Here is a 22,071-nt window from a genome sequence, read left to right on the forward strand (position 1 = left end):
AATAAAAGGCTTAGTTACCTTTGAAGGCTGGACACCTTCTCTATTTCATAGGAATTTCCAGGGTGGAGTGCAAGAACAATGAGATTTGTTCTACGAGGACTAACAGCTGAAATTGCACTTTAATTATTTTGCCTTTGGTGAAGAAACACACACACACACACACACACACCACACAAAATGAATGGAAAAGGGTATTTGATTATTTCCAATAAAATAGTTTACATCTATCTTCACACTAAGTTTTTACACAAGCATTAGGGGTGACATGAAATTCCTATATTTTAAAAAAGGCGGTCATAATACGCCAATCACGCAACATGTAATCATCAAGTCAAGGCAGGTTTGGTATTTCCAAAACAGCTGCAAAAGGTGAATACGTATTGCTTCAATTTCTATTCAGCTCATCATGGCGAGGTGGTAGACTCTTAGCCAGGGGTAGGGAACCTATGGCTCGCAAGCTCGTTCTTCAGATGTGTGCCTATTGGGCCCCACTAATATATAATATATATAGACTCCCTTGTGCATTCATAGTCTCATTGATGTTGTTAAAATAATTGGAAGACGTTTTGTACTTCAAGTGTTGAAATGACAAATAAAGCACACGTTCATTTATTTTGACTTTTAAATTCTGAGTACGATGATTGGCTGGCCATCAACTCAGGGGGTCCAGCACCCCCTGCAACCCTAGTGAGGATAAAGCGGTTGAGAAAATGAGATGAGAATTCTGAATATGGCTCTAAAGGAGTAATATTTAAAAAGTTTCTCGTTCTGTCATAAAGGTTTCCAACCCCTGCCCTAACCCATCCCCGAGGTACGCATATTACAAGTTAGACAATTTCAACGTTCTGGCTGAAATGTTCAGTTGACTTTTGAGGGGTGGGCTTAGCCCCCATGGCCCATTCATGGTGACAGGTCTTATTGTACCATTTAATTCAGATGACCTGCTATCGTGGTGTGATGAAAAAACACCAGTTTAATTCACGGTAATGAGTAATTCATATTTCTCTCACAAGCAATCTCTCTCAGACTACTGATGCAGCACTTTTCCTGCAATTACAACCAATAAAATTTGTAAATCACCCCATTCTGTGTTTAGATCAGGGTCATCACAGTCAATTAGAACCTAAGATGTGCAAATTGTCAGTGGCATACGCAGGGAAGCCAACAGGTCAGTTTTTAGTCAGATTAGTTTCAGGAAAAAAAAGGCTAGGAAATGAATACGGACATTTAATGATGTCACTGTCCTCGCTCAGCTTGTTGTTATTCAATTATAATCACATTCAGACTAAAATCATTGCACAGGTGGGATACTTTATTGCATGCTATTTCTCTTCAACATAAAGAAAATCAATCATACAAACTTAATGGTGGTCTAGCTGAGGTACCCACAATGGTTAAAGAAGAAAAAACAGGAAAATGTGTAAATCAGAACAAAAGAAAATAACTTTTCTATGAAGCTGCTGCATGATAAAGATGTAAAAGCACCTTGAAAATTTGTCAAATCCATTTCCACATTTATTCACCATGCTGAGTCTGGATTTAACCAGAAAAAAATCTACAACAATATATTGGACGATAAGATTTTTGTCTCATTTCATTTTTCTCGAAAAGTGATACCAACAATATCACAGTAAAATCAGCTAGCTGAATGAGCAAGAATGAATGTCAAGTGTCCATCGAATTTAAGATTCTGCCATTTTCTAGTTGGCATGCCAAACCTCAAGATATTGGAGTACTTGAAATAATGAAACACACGTTCTGCACTGTGCTCCCCGTGTGTCTACCATGTGATTTCTTTGGCAACATCACATTAAAATAATTTTGGAAGGTGTTAAAATAAGCCACAAGCCCTTCACAAAAAAAGGTTTCAACCTGCAAATGCCCCAATAGTTTTACGTAAAATGAACAGCATTCACCCATGACACATTCATAACACAATGCAGCATATGTGGAAAACCTGATGTAACACTGTGCATGAACTAGTATAAATTTCTATACTATGAGCACATGAAGTCAGCAGACTGCCAACAATCCTCTGACTTCACTACAATAGAGGTCTTAGCAATCAGTGTTTGTTCCATATTGGCACTGCCATGGGACCTGAAGAAGACCTCTCCACTAAAACTATCTCATCAGGGTTGTCGTGTGCCTTGTAATGGAACAGAAGATCTTGAATAGCCCGTTCTTCAATCTAAGCAGAAGAAAGAAAGCAAAACTCAGGCAAAGGAGGCAAACTTAAGGAAATTGTGGGCAGCGCAATCCCACTCCTTTGGAGGGTAAAAAGAAAAACTGCTGACACCTAAGCCTCGATGATCATACATGTGTTTCATAATGACAACCAGAAAGGCACGAGTGAAAATGGGGCTTAAGGAAGGTGCTGAAAGAAAGCTGGCAATAGAATAACTTGTGGAAAGCTTTTTCCCTATCGTGTTCAGAAAATGGTCTACCACAGGGTGAAAGGGCGGCGTGTTAAGTGAATTCTGCTATGACACAGTTCACGGTGCTGCTATTCTGCAAATGTTCTAATATATAGCGGTACTTGTACTCTTGAACGTCCCTACATAAGAAATGTTCCGGCTACAAAAGCCTCAATGGGAAAATTTTGTCTACATACCGAAGAAATTACTAGTTCCAAAATGCGTCCTGTTGTAGGATCCTGAATTTTATTTTGAACTTGCTGTGATATATTTGCCTGTGGTTATCTTCTAACACTCCACTGGCCTCCCATTGGGCATAAGGAAGTGTGTTTCCATTAGCGCACTCAAAACGGAGGCCAAACCCGTTGCAAACAAAGTAGTGGCCACTGCGGGCGATGAAAGAACAGCCCAGCTCTAGTCGGACCAGGGAGCCAGCGTAACCCTTTTAAAATATTTTTTACGGGACCACGTTGGAGCCGCTCTGGCCGGCGGTGAGATCCTGATTTGTATGCCTTCACCCCTCATTCGTTGCGTAGTTCTAAAACATTTCTTAAGTTTCTCTTTGGGTGCTTAAAGCAGTTTTTTCTCTCCTTCGCATCCAGGAAACAAAGAATGTTATTCCTGGTGTAAGTGAAAAGAAGTGTGCTATATTACCAGTGTTCATGATTCTATTTAAAAACGTATTGAAACAAAAAAACATTTGAGAAACTCATGGATTTTCATCACACTTGGATCTGTAATGCATCACCTATAATAAATGGGGGTGAATTGGACGTTTTTGATAACAACCAGAAAGCCATCGGGGAAAAAGGGTGTATGGTAAGTGATGAACAAAGGCTGGCTAAAGTAATGTTAGAAACCATTTTTCCAACTGTGTCAGAATACAATATTCTACATAGGAAAGGGGACATGATGTCTATTGTGTGTCATGGCACGTGTGCACCTGCGTCAGTCAAACAACCTGGATGAGCGCCAGCGGTTTCTCTCGGCTGCGGATTAGCGCCGCTTCCTGCTGCCGCTCCTCTTCCACGATGGAAGCAAAGGTCACTAAGGGGGGGAGGGGAGGGCTTCCCACTGCTGCCATCATCCACGGCCTATCGGGAGAGATGGGAAGAAAGAGAGTAGATGCATGAAGGGCTGTAATGTCTCAGTGTGAGGACAAAAGGTTACATGAACTACCACTGACAAGCTTCTGAGTGAATAGCTGCCTCTCCACAAGGCTTCAATATACCCGAATAGCCTTTGTGTAACCAGTCTGAATTGTGTAGACTTCAATTCCAGCAAAATGAAGACAAATAGTTGATCTTTAAATGATCTCACAATCTGGGATAGGGATGGAACTGCACTGCACACATTATAAACCACACTTCTTAAGTCTCAGCACCCAACTACTACAAGATAAGATCATTGATGCCACTACATAAAAACTGTAAACCATTGATGGTTGGACATTTTGCCTATCACAGTTTGCTACCATATCGGCGATGAAGGCAAAATAGCTTTGCTAGAACTCATGCAGACAGCCGTTAGTCCAGAGTTAATTGAATACTTTGGAGATTTTAGGAGTACTTATTTTTTGGGGAAAAAAAGGGAATTATTTTTTTTCAAGAAGTGAATTAAAAAATTGCAAATATGCAGGGATGACAGTACTATAATCTTACTCAAACATATATTTTACACTCATCAAAAAAACCTTTAACTAACGTGACCTTATCACTTTTTTCAAGCCATAATGATGCATAAAAATAGCAAAAAGTGAAACTCAACATTGAACGAAAAAGATTTGATTTATTGAGCAGTCAACAGATTTGTTTTAAATTCCTCACTACACTATTATCTTTAAGACATATGGAGACTGCAGAGAGCAAGTTGAATTTTCCCAAAATAACTGAGTTATGATTGTGAGATTAGAAATGCAGCTGAGGTAAAGACAGTTCCAAAGGGTAGAGAGCAATGGCTGGTGCTGCCATTTCTTGACTCTTCAGCTTCATACCAAGAAGAAAATGATTCCTGCTCCCTCTTCTGTATGATATAGTGTGACATGAGGGCTGCCCTTATCATTTCTTATTAGCATCACTGGCCTTACTAGAGACTTACACAGCTGTTTAACATCTGGAGGAATCTTCGAAAATCCGCCGTTGGGTAAACATACAGCACAAGTATGATAGCAGAAATACAACTTTCCAGACTAGCAGGTACTGAGAATAAAAAGGTTAAATTAAAATTTGTACCGAGGTTGTCAATATTTTTTTACAATCAATTATTCCACAAATTGGTGGAATAAATTATTATAATGCAAATTATGATTATTAATAATTATTATTTTAAATTATTTTTATTTTTCTACACAAGTTAATGTCGGAAGAGAGCCAGATATGCTCACCAATAGAATAGGATCAGGCTCATTTCAGAACCCTATTAAGACAATATTAATAGTTTTATGAGATCGTCAATATGTCGAGGATCTAAAATGTCTAATATTGTCATATCGTTTACCCCTCATTTCAAGTACAGTAGTACTTCTACTACAAATGCTTCTCCATACGAAATAATCAAGTTTCGAACAGCCTCAATGAGAGACGCTTTGACAAAAGATATGAAAGAAAGCCAAGTTATCAAACAATTAACTTTAACGAAACGTCAATACACTTGATGCATGCGGGATTTATTTGTTTTAATTGTCGTAGATATCTGCCAACACCTCTTTGGCCTCAAGAACATCGAACAAATTATGTCAATTCAATGTAAAATATTTCTACTACACAAAAAATCCAAGTAACGAAAGGACCTCCGTAATGAATATATATTTCGGAAGTTGGGAAAAAAAAATAACTGTTGAGGAAACTCATTTATTAACTTGATTGCTCAATCAGTCTATTAATCGATTATTTGAAATATATCTAATGTTGTTAGAAGGACACAGGGTTTCTTGAATAATAAATATGACACGACTAGTACATGTACAGTATTTAGGTCTTTGTCAAAAATGTGTTGATTTTGTTAAACAAGTCATTATGACTCAGTCTCTTAGGTCAGGTCAACCTTGCTGACCAGGTCATTTTGTGCTGAGCACATAAATCCGCCACAATCCATATTAGTAAGCACTTTCTTCAGTGTTATTCTAACCAAAATATATAAAAAAATTGGATTCCAAAGATCAATATTTACTGGCCCATGCTGCATAGCTACCAAATTATGACGATTGGTTTACAATTGAAAGAGGAGTAGATTTCAGAAGAAAAAGATTTACAACAATTATTTTAGGGGCACTTTGACAGGAATCAAGCCTGTAAAAAATGGTATTGAAAAAAACTCAAGGAAAATTTATGTTTTATAGTTTGGTTTAAAAAGGCACTTTCTAATATTGGTCACTTGTTCGTGCATAGGATTGGTTGAAATGGCAGTGTGCCCTGATTGAACAATATTTATGTAGTTTTATGTAGTGTTTGTAATCTCTTCTGTAAATGAATTCTCGCTGTCTGGCAATGGCCGGTTTTGAAATTGATCACTGTGCTACCCCATATTATGCAAGTACCTAACTTTTAATTTTTCTTACATGTCCATTAATATCAGGAGTGCTGAGAAGATAGGTAACCTGTCAAGGGTTACCATTGCGTGGCTCGAAACCAATGGTTTTTGAATTTGTTGTTTTCCTATCTCCTGTGCTTCGCCCCCCGACATCAGCAATATGACAATAACCACTAGCCTTAATGGACCACCTGGGTGTGGAGGCATCACATGAGTGAATGTTTTATTTAAGTATAAATAAGGAATAACCAAGCATTATGGAGTCATGACGTCCTGGCAAAAGCTTCCTCCAAAATGTAATGACGGTGCTCTACCAAAGTGTAAGTGTAAAATGAGTAAATACAGTATTATGTATAATTGTTAAATAGCAAAGCTTGGTGTCCTCTTTCAGGATATGCTAAAAATAATGGTGATCACACATTTAGGAAGTCAATTCACACAAATTGAAGAGAGGCACACAGTGTAATTGGATACATTTCACAGACACCTGACCTATACCTTGTGTATGCACAACGGTTGGGGGAGATAGGCTGAGACATGAATTGTGTGTAAAGCAGTGTTTCATGGTAACAGTGCCTTCTAGTGATAGCTGAACAGATTACATGCAAATAACTTACCCAGGTTTCTCCAGCTCAATGCCCTCAGCACATTTGAATGTCACTTTCTTGTTAACAGGTGTAACAGTGACAGGGGATGCTTGAGCTCTGTGGATATTGGGAGTTCCAGCCTGCCCCACTCTGATAAGTAAGTTCTCCTCCTCCTTCATCAGTTCACGAAATGAGCAAGAAGAGGGTGAAGACTGTAATGCCAATGCCCTGATAGGGAGAACAAAACAAAACTGTATTGGGACAGTCCATCTTTATGTGAAATACAATACTGAGTTAATCTAACATTCTAAAACTATCTCTATGATTGCTGTCATTTTTGAATTTATACGTTTTTTTTTATATTTTAACCATTAATTAACTAGTTGAGGCAATTCAACACATTAATTTCCAATGTCTACCAAATTTAACACAATAGAGGAAAATAAAATACGAAAAGTGAAGGGAGCTATTCGCACCTTTTATTGATTTTGGCATTAAACAGAATATAACTAAAGAAAGATTTGGGGGAAAAAAAACAAATTGAGATCATGTGCCAAGAGGTTGAAAAAAAAGAGTAATATAAAAATTGTAACAATAAAAAATGTGTTTCACACGGACTACCACAATTGCATAGACGCACGGATATTTTTTTACACCACTATTTATCCTTCTTATCCTGGAATACACTCACCAGGTCTTCCCACTACTGTTCTTGGATGGCGTGTCTATGGGGGTGGAATTTAATGCTGTGAACTCCACACCGTTCTCCTTACTGGCCAAAGACAATTTCTTCCTTTGCTTCTGGGATAATTTAGTAGAAGCAGTAGAATGTTTGCTGAGGGGGAGGACACTGAAGCCAAGCAGAAAAATACATCCAGTGAGTGTGGAAACAAAAAAAAAAGTGTGCGCGCTGTAAATAGTCTTGGCAAACAACGGCCTAAGCCAGCATGAATGACTTCTGGGATTTTACCTTGCTGGGCTTTTTGGAGCAGCGCTGTGGGTCTGCATAGAGTTGGCTTCCATATCCATGATGGCTCTAAAATCCAAGACTGGAGGTGGATGGGAGGGACTACAAATTGGGGAAAAAACATGTTTTAACATCACAGGCTGTGAATAAAAATTTCATCAGCTAAGGTGCAAAAATGGTTTCATCTACCTGTATATAAAAAATGGGTGCATGTCGATCGACTCTTTTATATAACATTTTGAAGTGGCCTTTTTCAATCATGGTTAATAACTGGTTGTCATTTGCAATCAATGAATAGACAAAAACATTCAAACACACCAGAATTAAAGAATTATTTACTAAGAGGGTCAAATTATACTAAGGATTAATCACTTCAAGATTTCACCAGTGGTTTCACACGACAGTCACTAAAGCATTTTGTAACAAACTAAGTACTGTAGTGGTTTTCTCTGATTGGAAAAAAAATTGGTACCATATCTTGGTCGACGTTTTAGGAAAAAAAAAGGAAAAACAACTTTTTTTTTCCTAAACAGGAACACAATTGGCTGAAAATACCTTTATCTTTTGTTCTTCTAAAAGTCACACGCAATCAACCTAGTATTTACCATTATGAGGAGTTGGCGGTAATAGGATTAATCTTACCTTTGTCGGCTCTTTGGAATATCTTTTGGGGGAGTTGGGAGGCCATGATAGAAGACCTTCTCCTCCTGTGAAAAATGAAATTATTTTTCTTTTTTGTTTTGTACGTTGTTTATTCTCTACAGTATTCCTTCTTCAACACTAACCACAGCCTTCTCCTGAAAGTTTGGTGACGGCATGTCTCTAGGACTGCCCGGCCCCACGCAGCTTCCCTCGGAGTCTGACGTGAGCAGTTCCTGCAGTGATTCTGTGGAGGTACCTTTTCCTGTCTTCACCAGGCAAGGAGAAACTAATGAGCAAACAACTGTGAGTTAGTTCAGTCTAATAGTGCGCCTTCAAAAACAAAAAGTCAACATTAAAGTTAATATTCCATAATGCACACTCCCATTATGCGAGTGAGTATGTAACCATACCTGAAGACGGAGGGCTTTGAATAATATCTGACAATGTGTAGCCTCCTGAGCTGTTAGATCGTCGTCTTGGTTTCTTTTTCGCCTTCATCTTTGCTTTCCGCAATAGTACTTCTCTTAAAGATTAAAGGTTTTTGTTAACAAGCAGCTCAAATTTAATAACAATTACTTCTTTGCCTTTTGATTTAAAAGCAAGAGATCGTGCAAGATAGTAATTTTAAGTCTAATCACCTGCTCGATTGCCCAAATTCGGATTCCAGTTTGGGGCTGAAGGCTAAATTTATGTCCTCATCGTCATAGAGACTGAGATCTGGGGCATCAGGATATGGAGTGAAAACCCTCCTTTGCATTGCTGGGATCTGAATTTAAATGTACAAAAAACAATTAAAACGTATGTAAAATGTCTTCGGAAAGTTGCTATGTAAAGTGATTTACCATCCTCCTGTAAGATGCAGATAGGTCTAGAAGCACTTCATCACTGATGCAATCCAATGCTCTTAAGAGATCACATGAAAAAAAGAGAAGACAGATATAGCATGTATAGTACTAAATATAAATCTTTACAAGACCAACCGTATTACTCTATACATCATAATTTGGTGTTTGACGGCAAATCGATTTTTCAAGTCATTGCATAATTAATCCAGGTTCTCACTTTGTCTCAAGCAGCGCACCCAAGTTCAGCACGATGAACTGAAGGCACGAGAGTTTAAGCTGCTCAGCATTGTACATGACAGAAAACTCCAAAAGTTCTGCAGCGTTTTTTAGGGTTACTGCAAAGAGCAAAATTAGCCTAGTTTTAACAAAGGTAATTAGAAATGATATTGAAAAAAAAAAAAAAAAGAAACTTACAATTTTCTGTGATAGCAACTTCACATATTTCCTTCAACCGTGGCATTAGCAACTGGTCAGCGACAATAAGCACGTTGCAAACAAATGCCACATTTATAGACTCTAGATTAAAAATAGGACAATGAGTTTCATGTGCATTCATATTCATACTTTGTACAATTCAGTTTTTCTTCCGAACATGTGAAATGAGAAGTTACCTCTAGTTGTGGGGGAATCATCAGTGTAAATATACTCAAGAATGGCCTGCAGAATATCTGAAGTGGTAGTCATCTTAAGTGCAGAACACGATGTAGACTGAAGATGGCAACATAACATCAGTCCATAAACTAATATGACTGATTTATGATATTAGTAAACTAAATTGTTAGCACCACTGACAAGCACGTTAGGATTTAAATTAGAGAAATGAAAACAGACCTCCATCCATGGATTGCCAAGCATACTGTAGAAATATTCTATAGAAAATGACACAAAAGTAAAACATGTCATTGAAAGGGAATAATAATGTCAGATTTACTTTGTGAATAATTTAATATATAAACATTTGACATTTGGTGCCTAACCACTCATCTAAGGAAAAGTGCCATTAATGAGGCAAATGAATTAACCCTATACAAGTGTAAAAATTAGTGTACAAGATAAGGTAGAAGATAAACAATGACACACACACACACGTATCACAATTTTAGACAGCGTCGTGATTGCAATTTTGTTCATCTAACAGCCAGGCTTTAAGATGTTAAATTGTAAACAAACTATGTTTATCAGAGATTAATTTAAAATTATTTGTTGTACTGCAAATTGCCTAAACACTCACTACTGTGAAGAAAATCTACTTTAGGTGCTTGCAGACAAAAATTTTCCACTTCCAATTAGAAGGCAAACACTAAATACACATGTAATAACAAAATTCTGTGTGGAATTTTGGTGCCGTCATACCTTGTCTCGCGCAGAGGACACTTTTATGACAAGGAAACTCTTTTCCATCTGCAGATTTCAGAGTGACATCACATAGGTAAGAACTGTAAAATAAATGTAGAAGGGAGGCTATCTTCAGCAATAAACCAAAAAAAGGCTTACTATCACAACACTATACAAACCATTTCATTTGGTTGAATCTTAGTTGGTTGGCAGTTTTGTTGTGAATAACATGGATCTTTCCATCCTCATATTTCACTCCCTCCAGTCTATTGAGGAACAATTAAGTTTGGTTAATAAGAAATAGAAATGTACTTGATGTCGTACAGTAATACCTTGACATACGAGTGTCCAAACATAGAAACAGAGAAATTTGACATACAAGGAAAATTCTGGGCATTTTTATTGCCCCGAGATACTAGACAAATTTGACATACGAGCATACGATGCGGACGCAAGGCAGTTCTTTTCAAGCTGCATAGTGATATTCATGACGAGAAGGGAGGGGCTTCTTTTAATATGGATAGAGGAGAAACAGTTAGCGGAATCTGAAAGTAAAGCAAGCAGCTGGGAAAGGGGATATTTTGATATCAGCCGAAACCTTCAACATGAGTCCTGGAGGGTTCGATAACTTTAAAAAACGAACTGGGGATACATACACTCGTTTGTGAGACAGGGGAAGCAGCTAGTTCCGACTCGAAAGGCGTGGCAGAATACATTAACACCTTTGCCGGTTATAGTACAACAAGATTACATCCATTTTTAAGTGTGTACAAGTTCATTATTGTATATCATAACCACTAGATAGGTATTTGTTAGTTTGTGAGCGTATAGGTGGTAAATTAGAACATGTATTTGCATTGTAATATCCTATTATTAGATCTTTTTTTTCAGAGGGTGAGAACTAATAATTGGTATTTAGTTCGTTTTAATGGGAAAAATTCATTTGAGATAGGAGTAAATTGACATACGAGCCCAGTCCCGGGACGCATTAAGCGCTTATCTCAAGGTATTAATGTATAGGGTGGAGAAAAAAAAAATCATACCGTGAAGACAAGCTGCTCATGCCAAGCTTCTTTGCTACTACCTGTAGAGCTTTGACTGGGTTGTACCCATTATCACTGGGACCTTTGCCTTTTCCCTTCTTGCCTGGTTTGGAACCCTTGCTTGTGACCTTGTTACAATCTCCTTTGGCTGCAAGGGGAAGGGAGCGATGCACTTCTAGTGCAGACCTACCTCTAAGATTCAAACCTCTTAAACTGCTTACTACACTCTGTTCCTTTGAATCCTGGTGAAGACAAAAAAGGAGAAATATTATAATTATAGATGAGACTCTGACATAGTCTGGAAACTTGGCAAAACTGAAGGCACAATCATTAGTTCTTTTCATTTATCAATTTCTTATGTCGCTCATCCTGACGAAGGTCACTTAGGTGCTGGACCCTGTCCCAGCTGACTACGGGAAGTAGATGGAGCACATCCAGAAATGGTTGTCAGCCAATCACATGGCACAATAAAACAAACAACCATTCACGCAAACAGCCATACCTATGGACAATTTGGAGTGGCCAATCAGCCTAACACGTATGTTTTGGGGATGTGGGAAGACCATGCATACTCCATACAGAAAGGCGAGAGCCTGGTCTTAAACCCTTGTCCTCAGAACTGTGACGCTAACACCACTCTTCCATGATGCCGCCAAAAGGGAACAAGTTAAAAAAATCAGGGATGAATCAATTTTACCTCTCTTTGTTCAATCCAGGAGCTATGTTGTTTAGGCTGGGCCCCATGCACCAATAGCTCACAATTATCAGTGTAGATGAATTGCAGGGCATACTCGAGCATGTCAGGTGGAATCGTATCAAAAATGAACAAGTCGCAGCCCACAGCATCTTCACTCTTCCTCACTTCTTTATCAAGTTCCTCAACAATTCCACACTGCTCGGCCACAAACTGTTTCCGGAATAACTCAGACCTCATCGACAGGATATATTTGTGTGCAGCGAAGGTGCGATTGCCGGCTTGAAGTGTTACATCGTGGATACTGTCCGTTTCATCTGCCTCTACCAGAAATCTCTGGAAGTGTGTCTCAAAAGAAGATGGAGAAATACTGGGAATCTCATATAAACTGGAAAGAGGAAAGAACAGATTTAACAAGTTAAATAATTGTTAAGAACCATGGTGGAAAGTTTCTATATTACTCAATCCATTATTCCACAAATATATATTCATTGTAGAATTCTATTAAAAAGTTGAAGTTATCACTACGCTGCTTAATTTAATATATATTTTTAGAATATATCATGCAAATCCCTTGTTTCTATGAGGCCATCCCTGAGGGGAAGTGCCGAAAAGTCAATCGGGCAGAAAAATCAGCTCTTCCTTTGGATATAAAAAAAGGTTTATGTTCTAAATGTCATGATTTATGTCGACACGTCTGTGGAACACCTACGAGCTACTACTATTTCTTACGGACTTGGATTATTAATCATATGGACTTTTGTAAAATGATAATGTACCCTGTTTTGGGATCAACCTGGAGCAGTCCAAAATTCCGACCATTGGAGTCCATGGTGACGCTGACAGCTCTGTGAACGTGGGTGAGCTTTTCCAAACGAATTCGCTCAAATATTATGCCAACATCTGAATGTCCACAAACTTCCACATTGATCTCTGTTGCAAGTGTACAAAAAAAATTGTTGTTTACTTTTCACCAACCATTTTTTTTAAAGAATAGTTAACAGGTCAGCCACTAAATTGAGAAAAGTCACATATTAACCATAAATAAGTAGCTTGATATGCATCATATTCAAACAATTATGTGGTTGATGAAGTCATCACTATTTTCCTTAACTTACCTTTTTTGTCACTGTACTTTTTATATTCTCCAGCCCACATGCCACTGAAACCCTCCCCCTCCTTAGTCACAAACATCATGGATTTTTTGCTGAGAGCAATGTCTGACATGAAAACCTGGCGCCCATACGCCCACCGGCACTGTCTCATTGAGCTACCTGAGGAGCGCCAGCAGAACACCTGACAGGAATGAAAAAATACAGAAGTTATTTAAACCTTAGTCATCATTTCCATCTATAGGCCTCTATCGAGACATGGCTGCTTGAGATTGTATAACTGTCCACTTCACACAAAAGTGTTAGATAACACCAGCGAAAGCAATGCTGGTTTAAAATATATATATATATATATATAGATATATAAATAAACTGTCTCAGTGCAGGATCGAAGATAAAATGTATGTCCAAAAATTGATGTATTTGCCAACTGGTTCACATAAAGAGCATTGAACAGTTAGGAGCACGGTCTTTTTTTTCCTGGACACTTGTTTGGTCACCATAAATGTGACATAGAAAATCTCTCCCACTAAATAAGGAATATTTTTTGAATGAGTGAAATTAATAGTTACACGTATGCTACATTTGTTATGGTATTGTGGAAAATATTTAGCACTTTTGTGAGAAAAAGTTATTGTCCTGAGTTTAGTTTTGCAAAAGTTCCATGATAGATTTTTTGCTGGGTCTAAAATGTCAGAACATCAGTTATCAAGCTTGGAGATTGCAGTTCTGAACTCCTACTGCTATTTAAAAGCTATGATGGTACTTCCCGTGGTAGCCTTGATTTGCATGAAAATAAATTATTTGCAAGTGTTTTAAATTTCCAAAAAGCTCATGTTTTTGTATTACCACAAGAGTTGTAATCTTGGAGAAGTGCTTGACACAACATTATAACTCATTTGAAATTTGCCTCCCTTTGTCACGGTCATGTTCACATTTTTATAAACACGCACACATTGATATAATTGTATTCATTGACTTTGCACGTTTGTCATTTGGAGTCTGCTGTTTGAATTATTCACCATTACAAGTGATGTTTTTGAGAAACAGAGTATCTAGGTCTGCTTACTTGATGTTAACATTTATTTTATGTGAACAAAAAGTTTAACTATAATCTATTTTTTCTAAATTTTACATTGCAAATTCTTCTTACAGTTCCTAACACTCTAAATTGTGCATCAGTGTGAGTGTGAGCGTAAATGGTTCTTTGTCTCATTCTCGGCGATTGAATGCCAACCAATTAACGGTGCCAAAAGCCCACTGCCCAGTTGACTGGGATATGCCCTAGCACCCCCACAACCATTGTGAGGATAAGCGGTACAGAAAATAGATGAATGAATAACAATTCCTAATACAGTCTAACGGTAATTGAATGTTGTTAATTTTACCAAAACTGATGTTACATTATTGTATAGGGAATGATGAACAAATAAGAAATATTTTAAAAGTTCCCATTGTTAATTGAGTTCACAGTTAGTCAATTCAAAACAAAAAAAACAAAACAATTTCTGCACTCACCCGGCCAGCATCATCCAATGCCAAGATGGAAACCTTTTCTCCCCCACACTCATTCAAAATTTGAGGATTCACACGATGGTCGAGATTGCCACCATTGACAAGGATTTTCTTGAGGTTGAGCTGTCTGAACAAGACCAGAACCAGACAATCATCATGACTATGATCTAAGACTCTTGATAACAGGCAGTTTAATAATGAGAGATGTGTAAAAATATCCACTGTGATAGTTATTTTGATTCACCTGGAAGCTATTTTTTTACACTGGTAATCAGCCAACAAGTAGACATCTCCTTTCTCGGTCACAATCACGGTTGCGCCCACACTTGCAGCAGCCATTGCAATGGTGACGTCCTTGTGGTGCAGGGCACAAACCTGCCGTGGAGCTGTTACACATTTCGGCCCATTAGGGTCCAGCAGGTACCCTGAAAACCAAACAATAGAGGAAGGCATCAATAGACAGACTCAACTGCTGTCTTTCAATTACACAACACAGAATGTACATAAGTTACTTTGCAAGATAGATAGAGGAATGCTATGTATAATCAGATTCAGCTTAAGACATCTCGAGATGTTTTAGCTTATATTGAACAGGGTGAGAAGGATATACTGCATGTCATCTAGCCACATCAATACATACCAAGCTGTCCTCCATTGAGTCCCATTGTATAAACTGCATCTCTAGTCCACAGTACTGTATGGAACCTGCCTGCAGCAACTCCAATTATAGCCCTCCCTCTCAGTGTCTTAGAAAACACCTAAATACAAACAAAAGAGACAAAACTAATCGGACAGACAGTTGGTGAATGAGTTATACAGTTCATACCAAACATGTGACATATAACTATTGTATCAGAGTGACAGCCCAGTGGCATGTCCGCAAAGTTCTGGGGTCGACGGTTCGATCCGAGGTGGGTTCTACTGTGTGCAGTTTGCATGTTTTCTTTCCTAAGGCTTGCGTGGGTTTTTTCCACGTACTACGGCTTCTTCCCACATTATGGGTGAGCACTATAAATTGCCCCTAGGTATGACTGTGTGAATGAAGAGTTGACCATCTCCTTGGGCCCTACGTATGGCTGGGCACTATATCAGGGTGTCCCCTGCCTAGTGCACATACAGTAATATCTTGACATACAAGTTTCCCGACATACGAGGAATTTGTGATTTCTATGAGAAAAGTTGATTTGAGATACGAGTAAATCGACATACGAGTTCGGTCCCGGGACGCATTAAGCTCGTATCTCAAGGTATGATGTAGTTGGCTAGGATAGTCTCTAGCACCCCCCACGACCTTTGTGAGGATAATCAGTTCGGAAAAGGAATTAATAGGATCTGAGTATTCTGTTGTACCATATTTAATTACCTGTTTAGGAACATGTGCAGAAGCTGGTGGAGGAGTTAAACCAAGCTGGTGGAAGGTGTTCAGCCCAAAAGTGTAAACATAGCCTTCTTCTGTCAGCACCACAGTGTGATCTTTTGCTGCTGCCACCTGAGAGCAGCGGTGGGACCTCAGACCTTCCACCATTTGGGGAACCTGAGGAGTTAAGTGAGAATATGGTGAAACAACTATGGATGATGGTGCATGATATTTTAGGGGGTCTAGGATGGACATTATGCGTTGATTTTTAGTGTTTGTTTTTTTTGTTATGGAAGGATAGAACAATAGTCAGGGCAGCAAAATTAGAAGCAAAGGGAGTGTGTAACGGAGGACACACTGAGTGTAGTGTCAAACTCAGCTGTGTTATATCACTCTAAAAAAATGAGAAGGATTCATCTCGGTGTAATTTTTAACCAAAATCTTGCCGAACAACAAGTCTCACCAAGTAAGTCTGTTCATCTCCATGGCCAAGTCGTCCACCTTGTCCGTGTCCACATGTAAACACTTGACCTTTTTGAGAGAGAAACACTGAATGGAACTTGCAGAGCACCACCTAAAAGTGTGATTGAGAAAACAATTAAATATGCAATAATACTCAAATATTTTAATTCTTGAAAGGGTTGTTGCATTTCTGCAATTCAACTTAAGAGGTCATTTTGACATATTATATGAATCAATATATACTATTTCGGGCTCAATAAAAATTGTTGCTTTCATCTTTTATGTTTTTTGTCAAATTTAATCAACTTTTACTTGCTATTCTATTTTTTCAGGAAGTAGTGTATTTATTTAATTAGATTTTTTGTTCAAATGAGATAATTAATGACATTTAACAGGATATCCATGAATGTGTTAAAGGGGGACAAAATAGAACTCATCTCAAATTGATATTTGCACAAAGACCTCATGATATGTCACCATCCTTTCTTATGTCCATCAGCCACAAGCTCTCTTGTAGTGGTCGTAAAACACTACACCAATAAAGAGGCTGGTGGACAAGTGGAAAAGCAAACATCATTAATAATAAATGGCTCCTCTCAAACGTTCAATAGACACGGGGATGTTTTGCCAAGTATCACATTGATGTGGACACTCACACACATCATAGGTGTTCATTTAATTAAAACATGTCAATGTGGAATTAATATTAAACTTCTGGCACCTGCTACATTCAACTATTGATGACAAAAGAAATAATATGCTGTGCCACGGAGTCATTGTGTAGTCATGAAATTAGATCTACCAACATCCCAATAGGGTTAATGGGAAAAAAAATCAACACAAACACAGCAATACTGCTCTTAACAGTAGCAGAGAATTCACTTCACTGAGTACACGACCCTTGTGACAACAGAGTTGTGTTGAGCTATATTGTCTAAATTTGAATCCTCTGTAATACCCCCACCCCTCTGCCCCAAATGCAGATAAGTAATTTTGCACCACAAATTGAAAAAGATGTCATTTTCTTGAGTAAATTAGAGTACACTTTTCACTGTATTTGATTCCTCAAATAGTTAAAATGATTACCACATTACTCAATCAAAATATCAGTGGTAGATGCAGCCCGATTGTTAGCTGAATTTTGTATTTAGTTGTATGAATGAATCTTGTATGAGATCATTTATTTTTTCTCTCCCCTTGAGATGGTTACATAACACTGGACTCAGGAGATCGTGTTTTACTGGGGTAACCAGGTGGTGTTCTCAATAGGCAAACATAAAATACCATGTTTTTATGCAAGGCATTTCTTTTCAGTGAATTGTCAACCGACACAGGTCACTTATGACTAATGGGACAGGAATTTAGAAAACATTGTGAATATGAAATGTTGGATATGGGTTGCTAAAACCCCAAAGCCTACCTGCTTAACATAAACTCCAGTTCTGGCAAAAAAATCCACGATCTCGGGGTGCTGTCGGCTGTCTTGATTACCATGGCCAAGGCTGAAATTGCTATTGTTTCCCCATGTGTAAACCTCAGTTGGGTCTGTAATGAATAAAAAAAATGTAAATAAAAAAAGAGAAAAAAGATATTAAATAATGTTGAATTGAAAAGGATAGTGAATGTAAAAAATATATATATTACCTGCATTTTCAAACACCACATGATGCGGTCGGTCTTTCATTATCAAGTCCACTGTAGAGAGTCCCTCCTTATCTTGAGTGGATAAGACTCCACCATGCTGGACATAACGAATATGAGATACATATATCAAAAGCGTTAGAAAAAGTTAGTCCATCTAAATTTCAACAAGTTACATTAACAGACAGCTGACGATGTCACATTTTGCTTTGGCAATAAGATAGATTAAAAAAACTGGACAGTTTTGTCATTCATTCATACATAATACATACATACATACCTTGACCAGCGAAATGAGACAATGGATCTGTCCATAGAAGACGCTACGATGCAGAGCGGTCCAGCCTGATTCTTTATCCTTTACCGTCAAGTCAGCATTCTTACTTTCCAGAAGCCACTCCAGTAAGGCCTGCTTTCCCAAGGAGGCAGCTAGGTGCAATGCTGTGCGACCAAATTCATCCCGCAATATCGCAGCATTGTGGCAGTGTGATGTTAAGAACGCTCGTAGCTGCCCTTCTGAGCCACTTGTTATTGCCGCTACCACCTCATTTGCATGCTGCAGCGAGCGGCATTTTGGGGTGCAGTCTGGTAATACCAAACTCATCCTGAGTCACTCAAAAACTTCTAATTAAGAAGCCTGCTGACTTCTAACAGTCTACCCCAATAACTGAACCAAATCTAAGACACAATGTAGAGTTGATAATCAGTATCAAAAAAGGATTCCCACATTGGGGGAATGCATTAGATCCTTAAGTTCACATTAATAAAGACTGACGTCGTAGCGGTGTAGAGAGCTAGACTTGTGCTTGTGTTAAGGTCCCACCGCACTCTAGCCACCTCAGAGAAAGTGAGACTTTCTCAGTCTACCATCGAAAAATGATGGCCTTTAGTCAGTGTTTAATTCACGGCATACACCATCAACAACAACAACGGTTCTGTGTGCAAATCTTGTCACAACCTTGAGTGAAAAATCGTAAAAATAAATACCAAAAAATAAGCAGTCTCTTATCAAATTTTCAGATAATTTACAAAAGGCAACATGTTCACCAACTCCTCAAACCTTCACCCCTTGCAATCCAGCCGTCAACTTGAGGGGAAAGCCACCCTTTCCCCTCAAAATCAACTTTATCCTTTTTAAAACGCCATAATTGAAGGAGAGACCTGTGGGGAGAAGATGAAAATGAAAGATTTAGCTTAAAAATAAAAATATGACTTGTTGGCTACCATTGAAAGCACTAGACATCCAATCAATTTATTTAAGGGCTGTTCACTTTATGCTCTCAATCAAAATGAATTGGACTTCAAGTGCCATCAAAGCCACTGAGATATTCATAGCAAGACCTCCTAGTTTAAATAAATTGCACGTCTGTAATGGGCTAAAAATGTGTTCAGAAAAAATACAAAATATATAGAAACTGTATTGTCTAGAACAGACATGGGCAAACTAAGGCCCGCGGGCCACATACGGCCCGTTAGGCTTTTTAATCCGGCCCGCCGACGTTGTCCGAATAATGTTGTTTTTTTGTTGTTTTTTTCCCAAGATGGCACATCATGTGGAAGCCAGTGGGAGTAGCTCGGTCCACTCTTATTTGTTTAGCGTGTTTTACAGCCCCTCTATCTTTTTTAAAATAAATACCTTCCTTTTTATTTTACTTTGTACTTTCTACTTTTTACTTTAATGATGAGTGATGAGTATGGTAATACTTTAGTCGTTTTTTTCAGTTTATGTTTCATATGTACTGTTAATGGATGCAGTTTTTTATATGCATTGTATCTTGTGCTGACCCATCTGTCAAATCTTTAAAGTCAATGTGGCCCCCGGGCTGAAAAGTTTGCCCACCCCTGGTCTAGAAATATTTGAGAAAAGTATGTAGGGGCGGCCCGGCGGGTGAGTGGTTAGCACGTCAGCCTCACAGTGGCAGTCCTGGGTTCAAATACAGGTCGATCCATGAGTGTGGAAATTGCATGTTCTCCCTGGGCCTGCGTGGGTTTTCTCCGGGAACTCCAGTTTCCTCCCAAATTCCTCAACAATGCATGGGAGGTTGATTGGACACTAAATTGCTCCTAGGTACGAGTGTGAGCGTGAATGGTTGTTTGTCTCCTTGCGCCCTGTGATTGGCTGGCCACTGATACTCTGGCCCGAAGTCAGCTGGGATAGGCTCTAGCGCACCCCGCAACCCTAATGACGATAAAGCGGTTCAGAAAATGAGATGAAAGTACGTAGGAAAGCAGCTGCTCGAACGGCATGATTGAGGCCATTGATAATAGCGAGTTTTGTGTAACAAGTCACCCAAATTAGCATTGGAGTGAGAAACCGATTACTATTACGCTCGAACAGCATGATTGAGGCCATTGATAATAGCGAGTTTTGTGTAACAAGTCACCCAAATTAACATTGGAGTGAGAAATCGATTACTATTTCGTCAAATTGTGAAATTATCAATTTTATTTTGCAATTTAAAGCAACTTTCCAGTCAATAGCAAGTTTAGTTTAATGCATTCCACACAGGGTACTAACTTCATTAGCCAGCTTGCTACCGCTGCTAAGTGAACGTCCCGAGCAAACATCTATAAAACATTAGGATCGGTAATTCAGTGCGGTAATAGAATAACTATGTACACGGATTAGGACTGCCTTTAAATCAAATTATTTTTAAGAACGTAAATTAGTAATAGCCAGAAACACTAGCTGTGTTGACACATCAGCACAATCCAGCAAAATAGAGATGTAATGCCTAGAGGCAAGAAAAACAAGAAAAAGCATTACCTTCCGCTAGATGAATGAGAAAAGGGAAAAATAACTGACATTAATCGTACATAATAATAGATCCATGGCTTCCAATAATTTGCACATATACGAAAATTTGACCAGAGTCCTTGCCCGTTCGGGTCAGACAACGCTTTGACAAACAACAAGAGATTTGATTGGTGCATACGTGTGTATTCAGTTCTACTATTGGTTGACTATTTTTGCTTCTCAGTAACCAGGTACTTGCTGATATGATTCTGTCATCATGCAAAGGGAAATACAGTACAGTTTTCCACATAGCAATAATAATAATAATAAAGAATATATCTAAAAAAATGTCCGTACAAGTATCAGCATTGTGGCCAAAAATAAAATACTGACGCATAAAGACAGCAATGTACATTAAAGGATGAATAACAAAAATCAGACTTAGGTGAAATAAAATATTGTTTGTATTAAATGCGTTTTTAAAAATTCTGTATTTAAGGAGCGTTAATTAAGTAAAATTTATTCCACATTAGTTTTCTTTCAGAAGAAAGCACCTCAAATATATTGTAATATAATTTAATATCAAATAATATGATATAATATAATATCAAGTAATATGATATAATATAATATCCAATAATATGATATAATATAATATAGTAAAGTATAATATAGTATAGTGTAATATAACACAACACATCATAACACAACACATCACAACACAACATAACATAAAAGAACATAACCTAACATAATATAATGTAATACAATATAGTATAATATAATATATATGCTCTGATGGGTGGTTAGCGCATCGACCTCACAGCTCTGGGGTCCTGGGTTCAAATCCACCTGTGTGGAATTTGCATGTTCTCTGTGGGTTTCCTCCGGGTATTCCGATTTCCTCCCACATTCTAAAGACATGCATGGTAGGCTGATTGGACACTCTTTATTGCCCACCGATTCAAGACCCCCCCCCCCACCCCCCAGGGTCAGCTGGGATATGCTTCAGCACCCCCAGCGAGCCTAATGAGGATAAAGTGGTTCAGAAAATGAATGAATAATATAAATGGCTGAGCGGTTAGCCCGCCGGCCTTGCGGTACTGGGGTCGAGAGTTCGATCGCAGCTGGATCCTCACTGTGTGTGGTTCTCCCCGGGCTTGCATGGGTTTTATCTGGGTGTGGTTTC

General features: G+C 38.4%; 1 protein-coding gene across 1 annotated transcript; it reads right to left on the reverse strand.

Moving 5' to 3' along the window:
- Positions 1–1,291: 1,291 nt before the first annotated feature.
- On the reverse strand, positions 1,292–21,057 carry ibtk (inhibitor of Bruton agammaglobulinemia tyrosine kinase). The gene is made up of 29 exons (XM_077720686.1): positions 20,913–21,057; positions 18,426–19,306; positions 18,149–18,245; positions 17,925–18,049; positions 16,506–16,616; positions 16,049–16,219; positions 15,326–15,443; positions 14,930–15,110; positions 14,689–14,812; positions 13,177–13,354; positions 12,838–12,991; positions 12,062–12,446; positions 11,365–11,606; positions 10,501–10,587; positions 10,340–10,422; positions 9,818–9,855; positions 9,598–9,694; positions 9,401–9,502; positions 9,204–9,321; positions 8,984–9,044; positions 8,780–8,907; positions 8,552–8,664; positions 8,285–8,427; positions 8,142–8,206; positions 7,503–7,601; positions 7,224–7,382; positions 6,563–6,760; positions 3,379–3,511; positions 1,292–2,191 (listed from the first exon to the last, which is right to left on the reverse strand). Exons 2-29 carry the CDS (start codon positions 18,747–18,749, stop codon positions 2,066–2,068), a joined length of 3,960 nt encoding a protein of 1,319 aa, XP_077576812.1. The 5' UTR covers positions 18,750–19,306; positions 20,913–21,057; the 3' UTR covers positions 1,292–2,065.
- Between the last annotated feature and the right edge of the window lie 1,014 nt (positions 21,058–22,071).

Source organism: Stigmatopora nigra, chromosome 7 (genome assembly GCF_051989575.1).
Source record: "Stigmatopora nigra isolate UIUO_SnigA chromosome 7, RoL_Snig_1.1, whole genome shotgun sequence".
NCBI lineage: Eukaryota > Metazoa > Chordata > Actinopteri > Syngnathiformes > Syngnathidae > Stigmatopora > Stigmatopora nigra.

Bases quoted from the DNA above. Each gene is read 5' to 3' on its own strand.
- ibtk (XM_077720686.1), bottom strand. From the start codon at position 18,749: ATGAGTTTGGTATTACCAGACTGCACCCCAAAATGCCGCTCGCTGCAG. The intron at 12,992-13,176 runs GTAAGTTAAGGA...CACTTGCAACAG, and splicing joins AAAGTACAGTGACAAAAAAG to AGATCAATGTGGAAGTTTGT. The intron at 6,761-7,223 runs GTGAGTGTATTC...TCTCCCTATCAG, and splicing joins AACAGTAGTGGGAAGACCTG to GGCATTGGCATTACAGTCTT.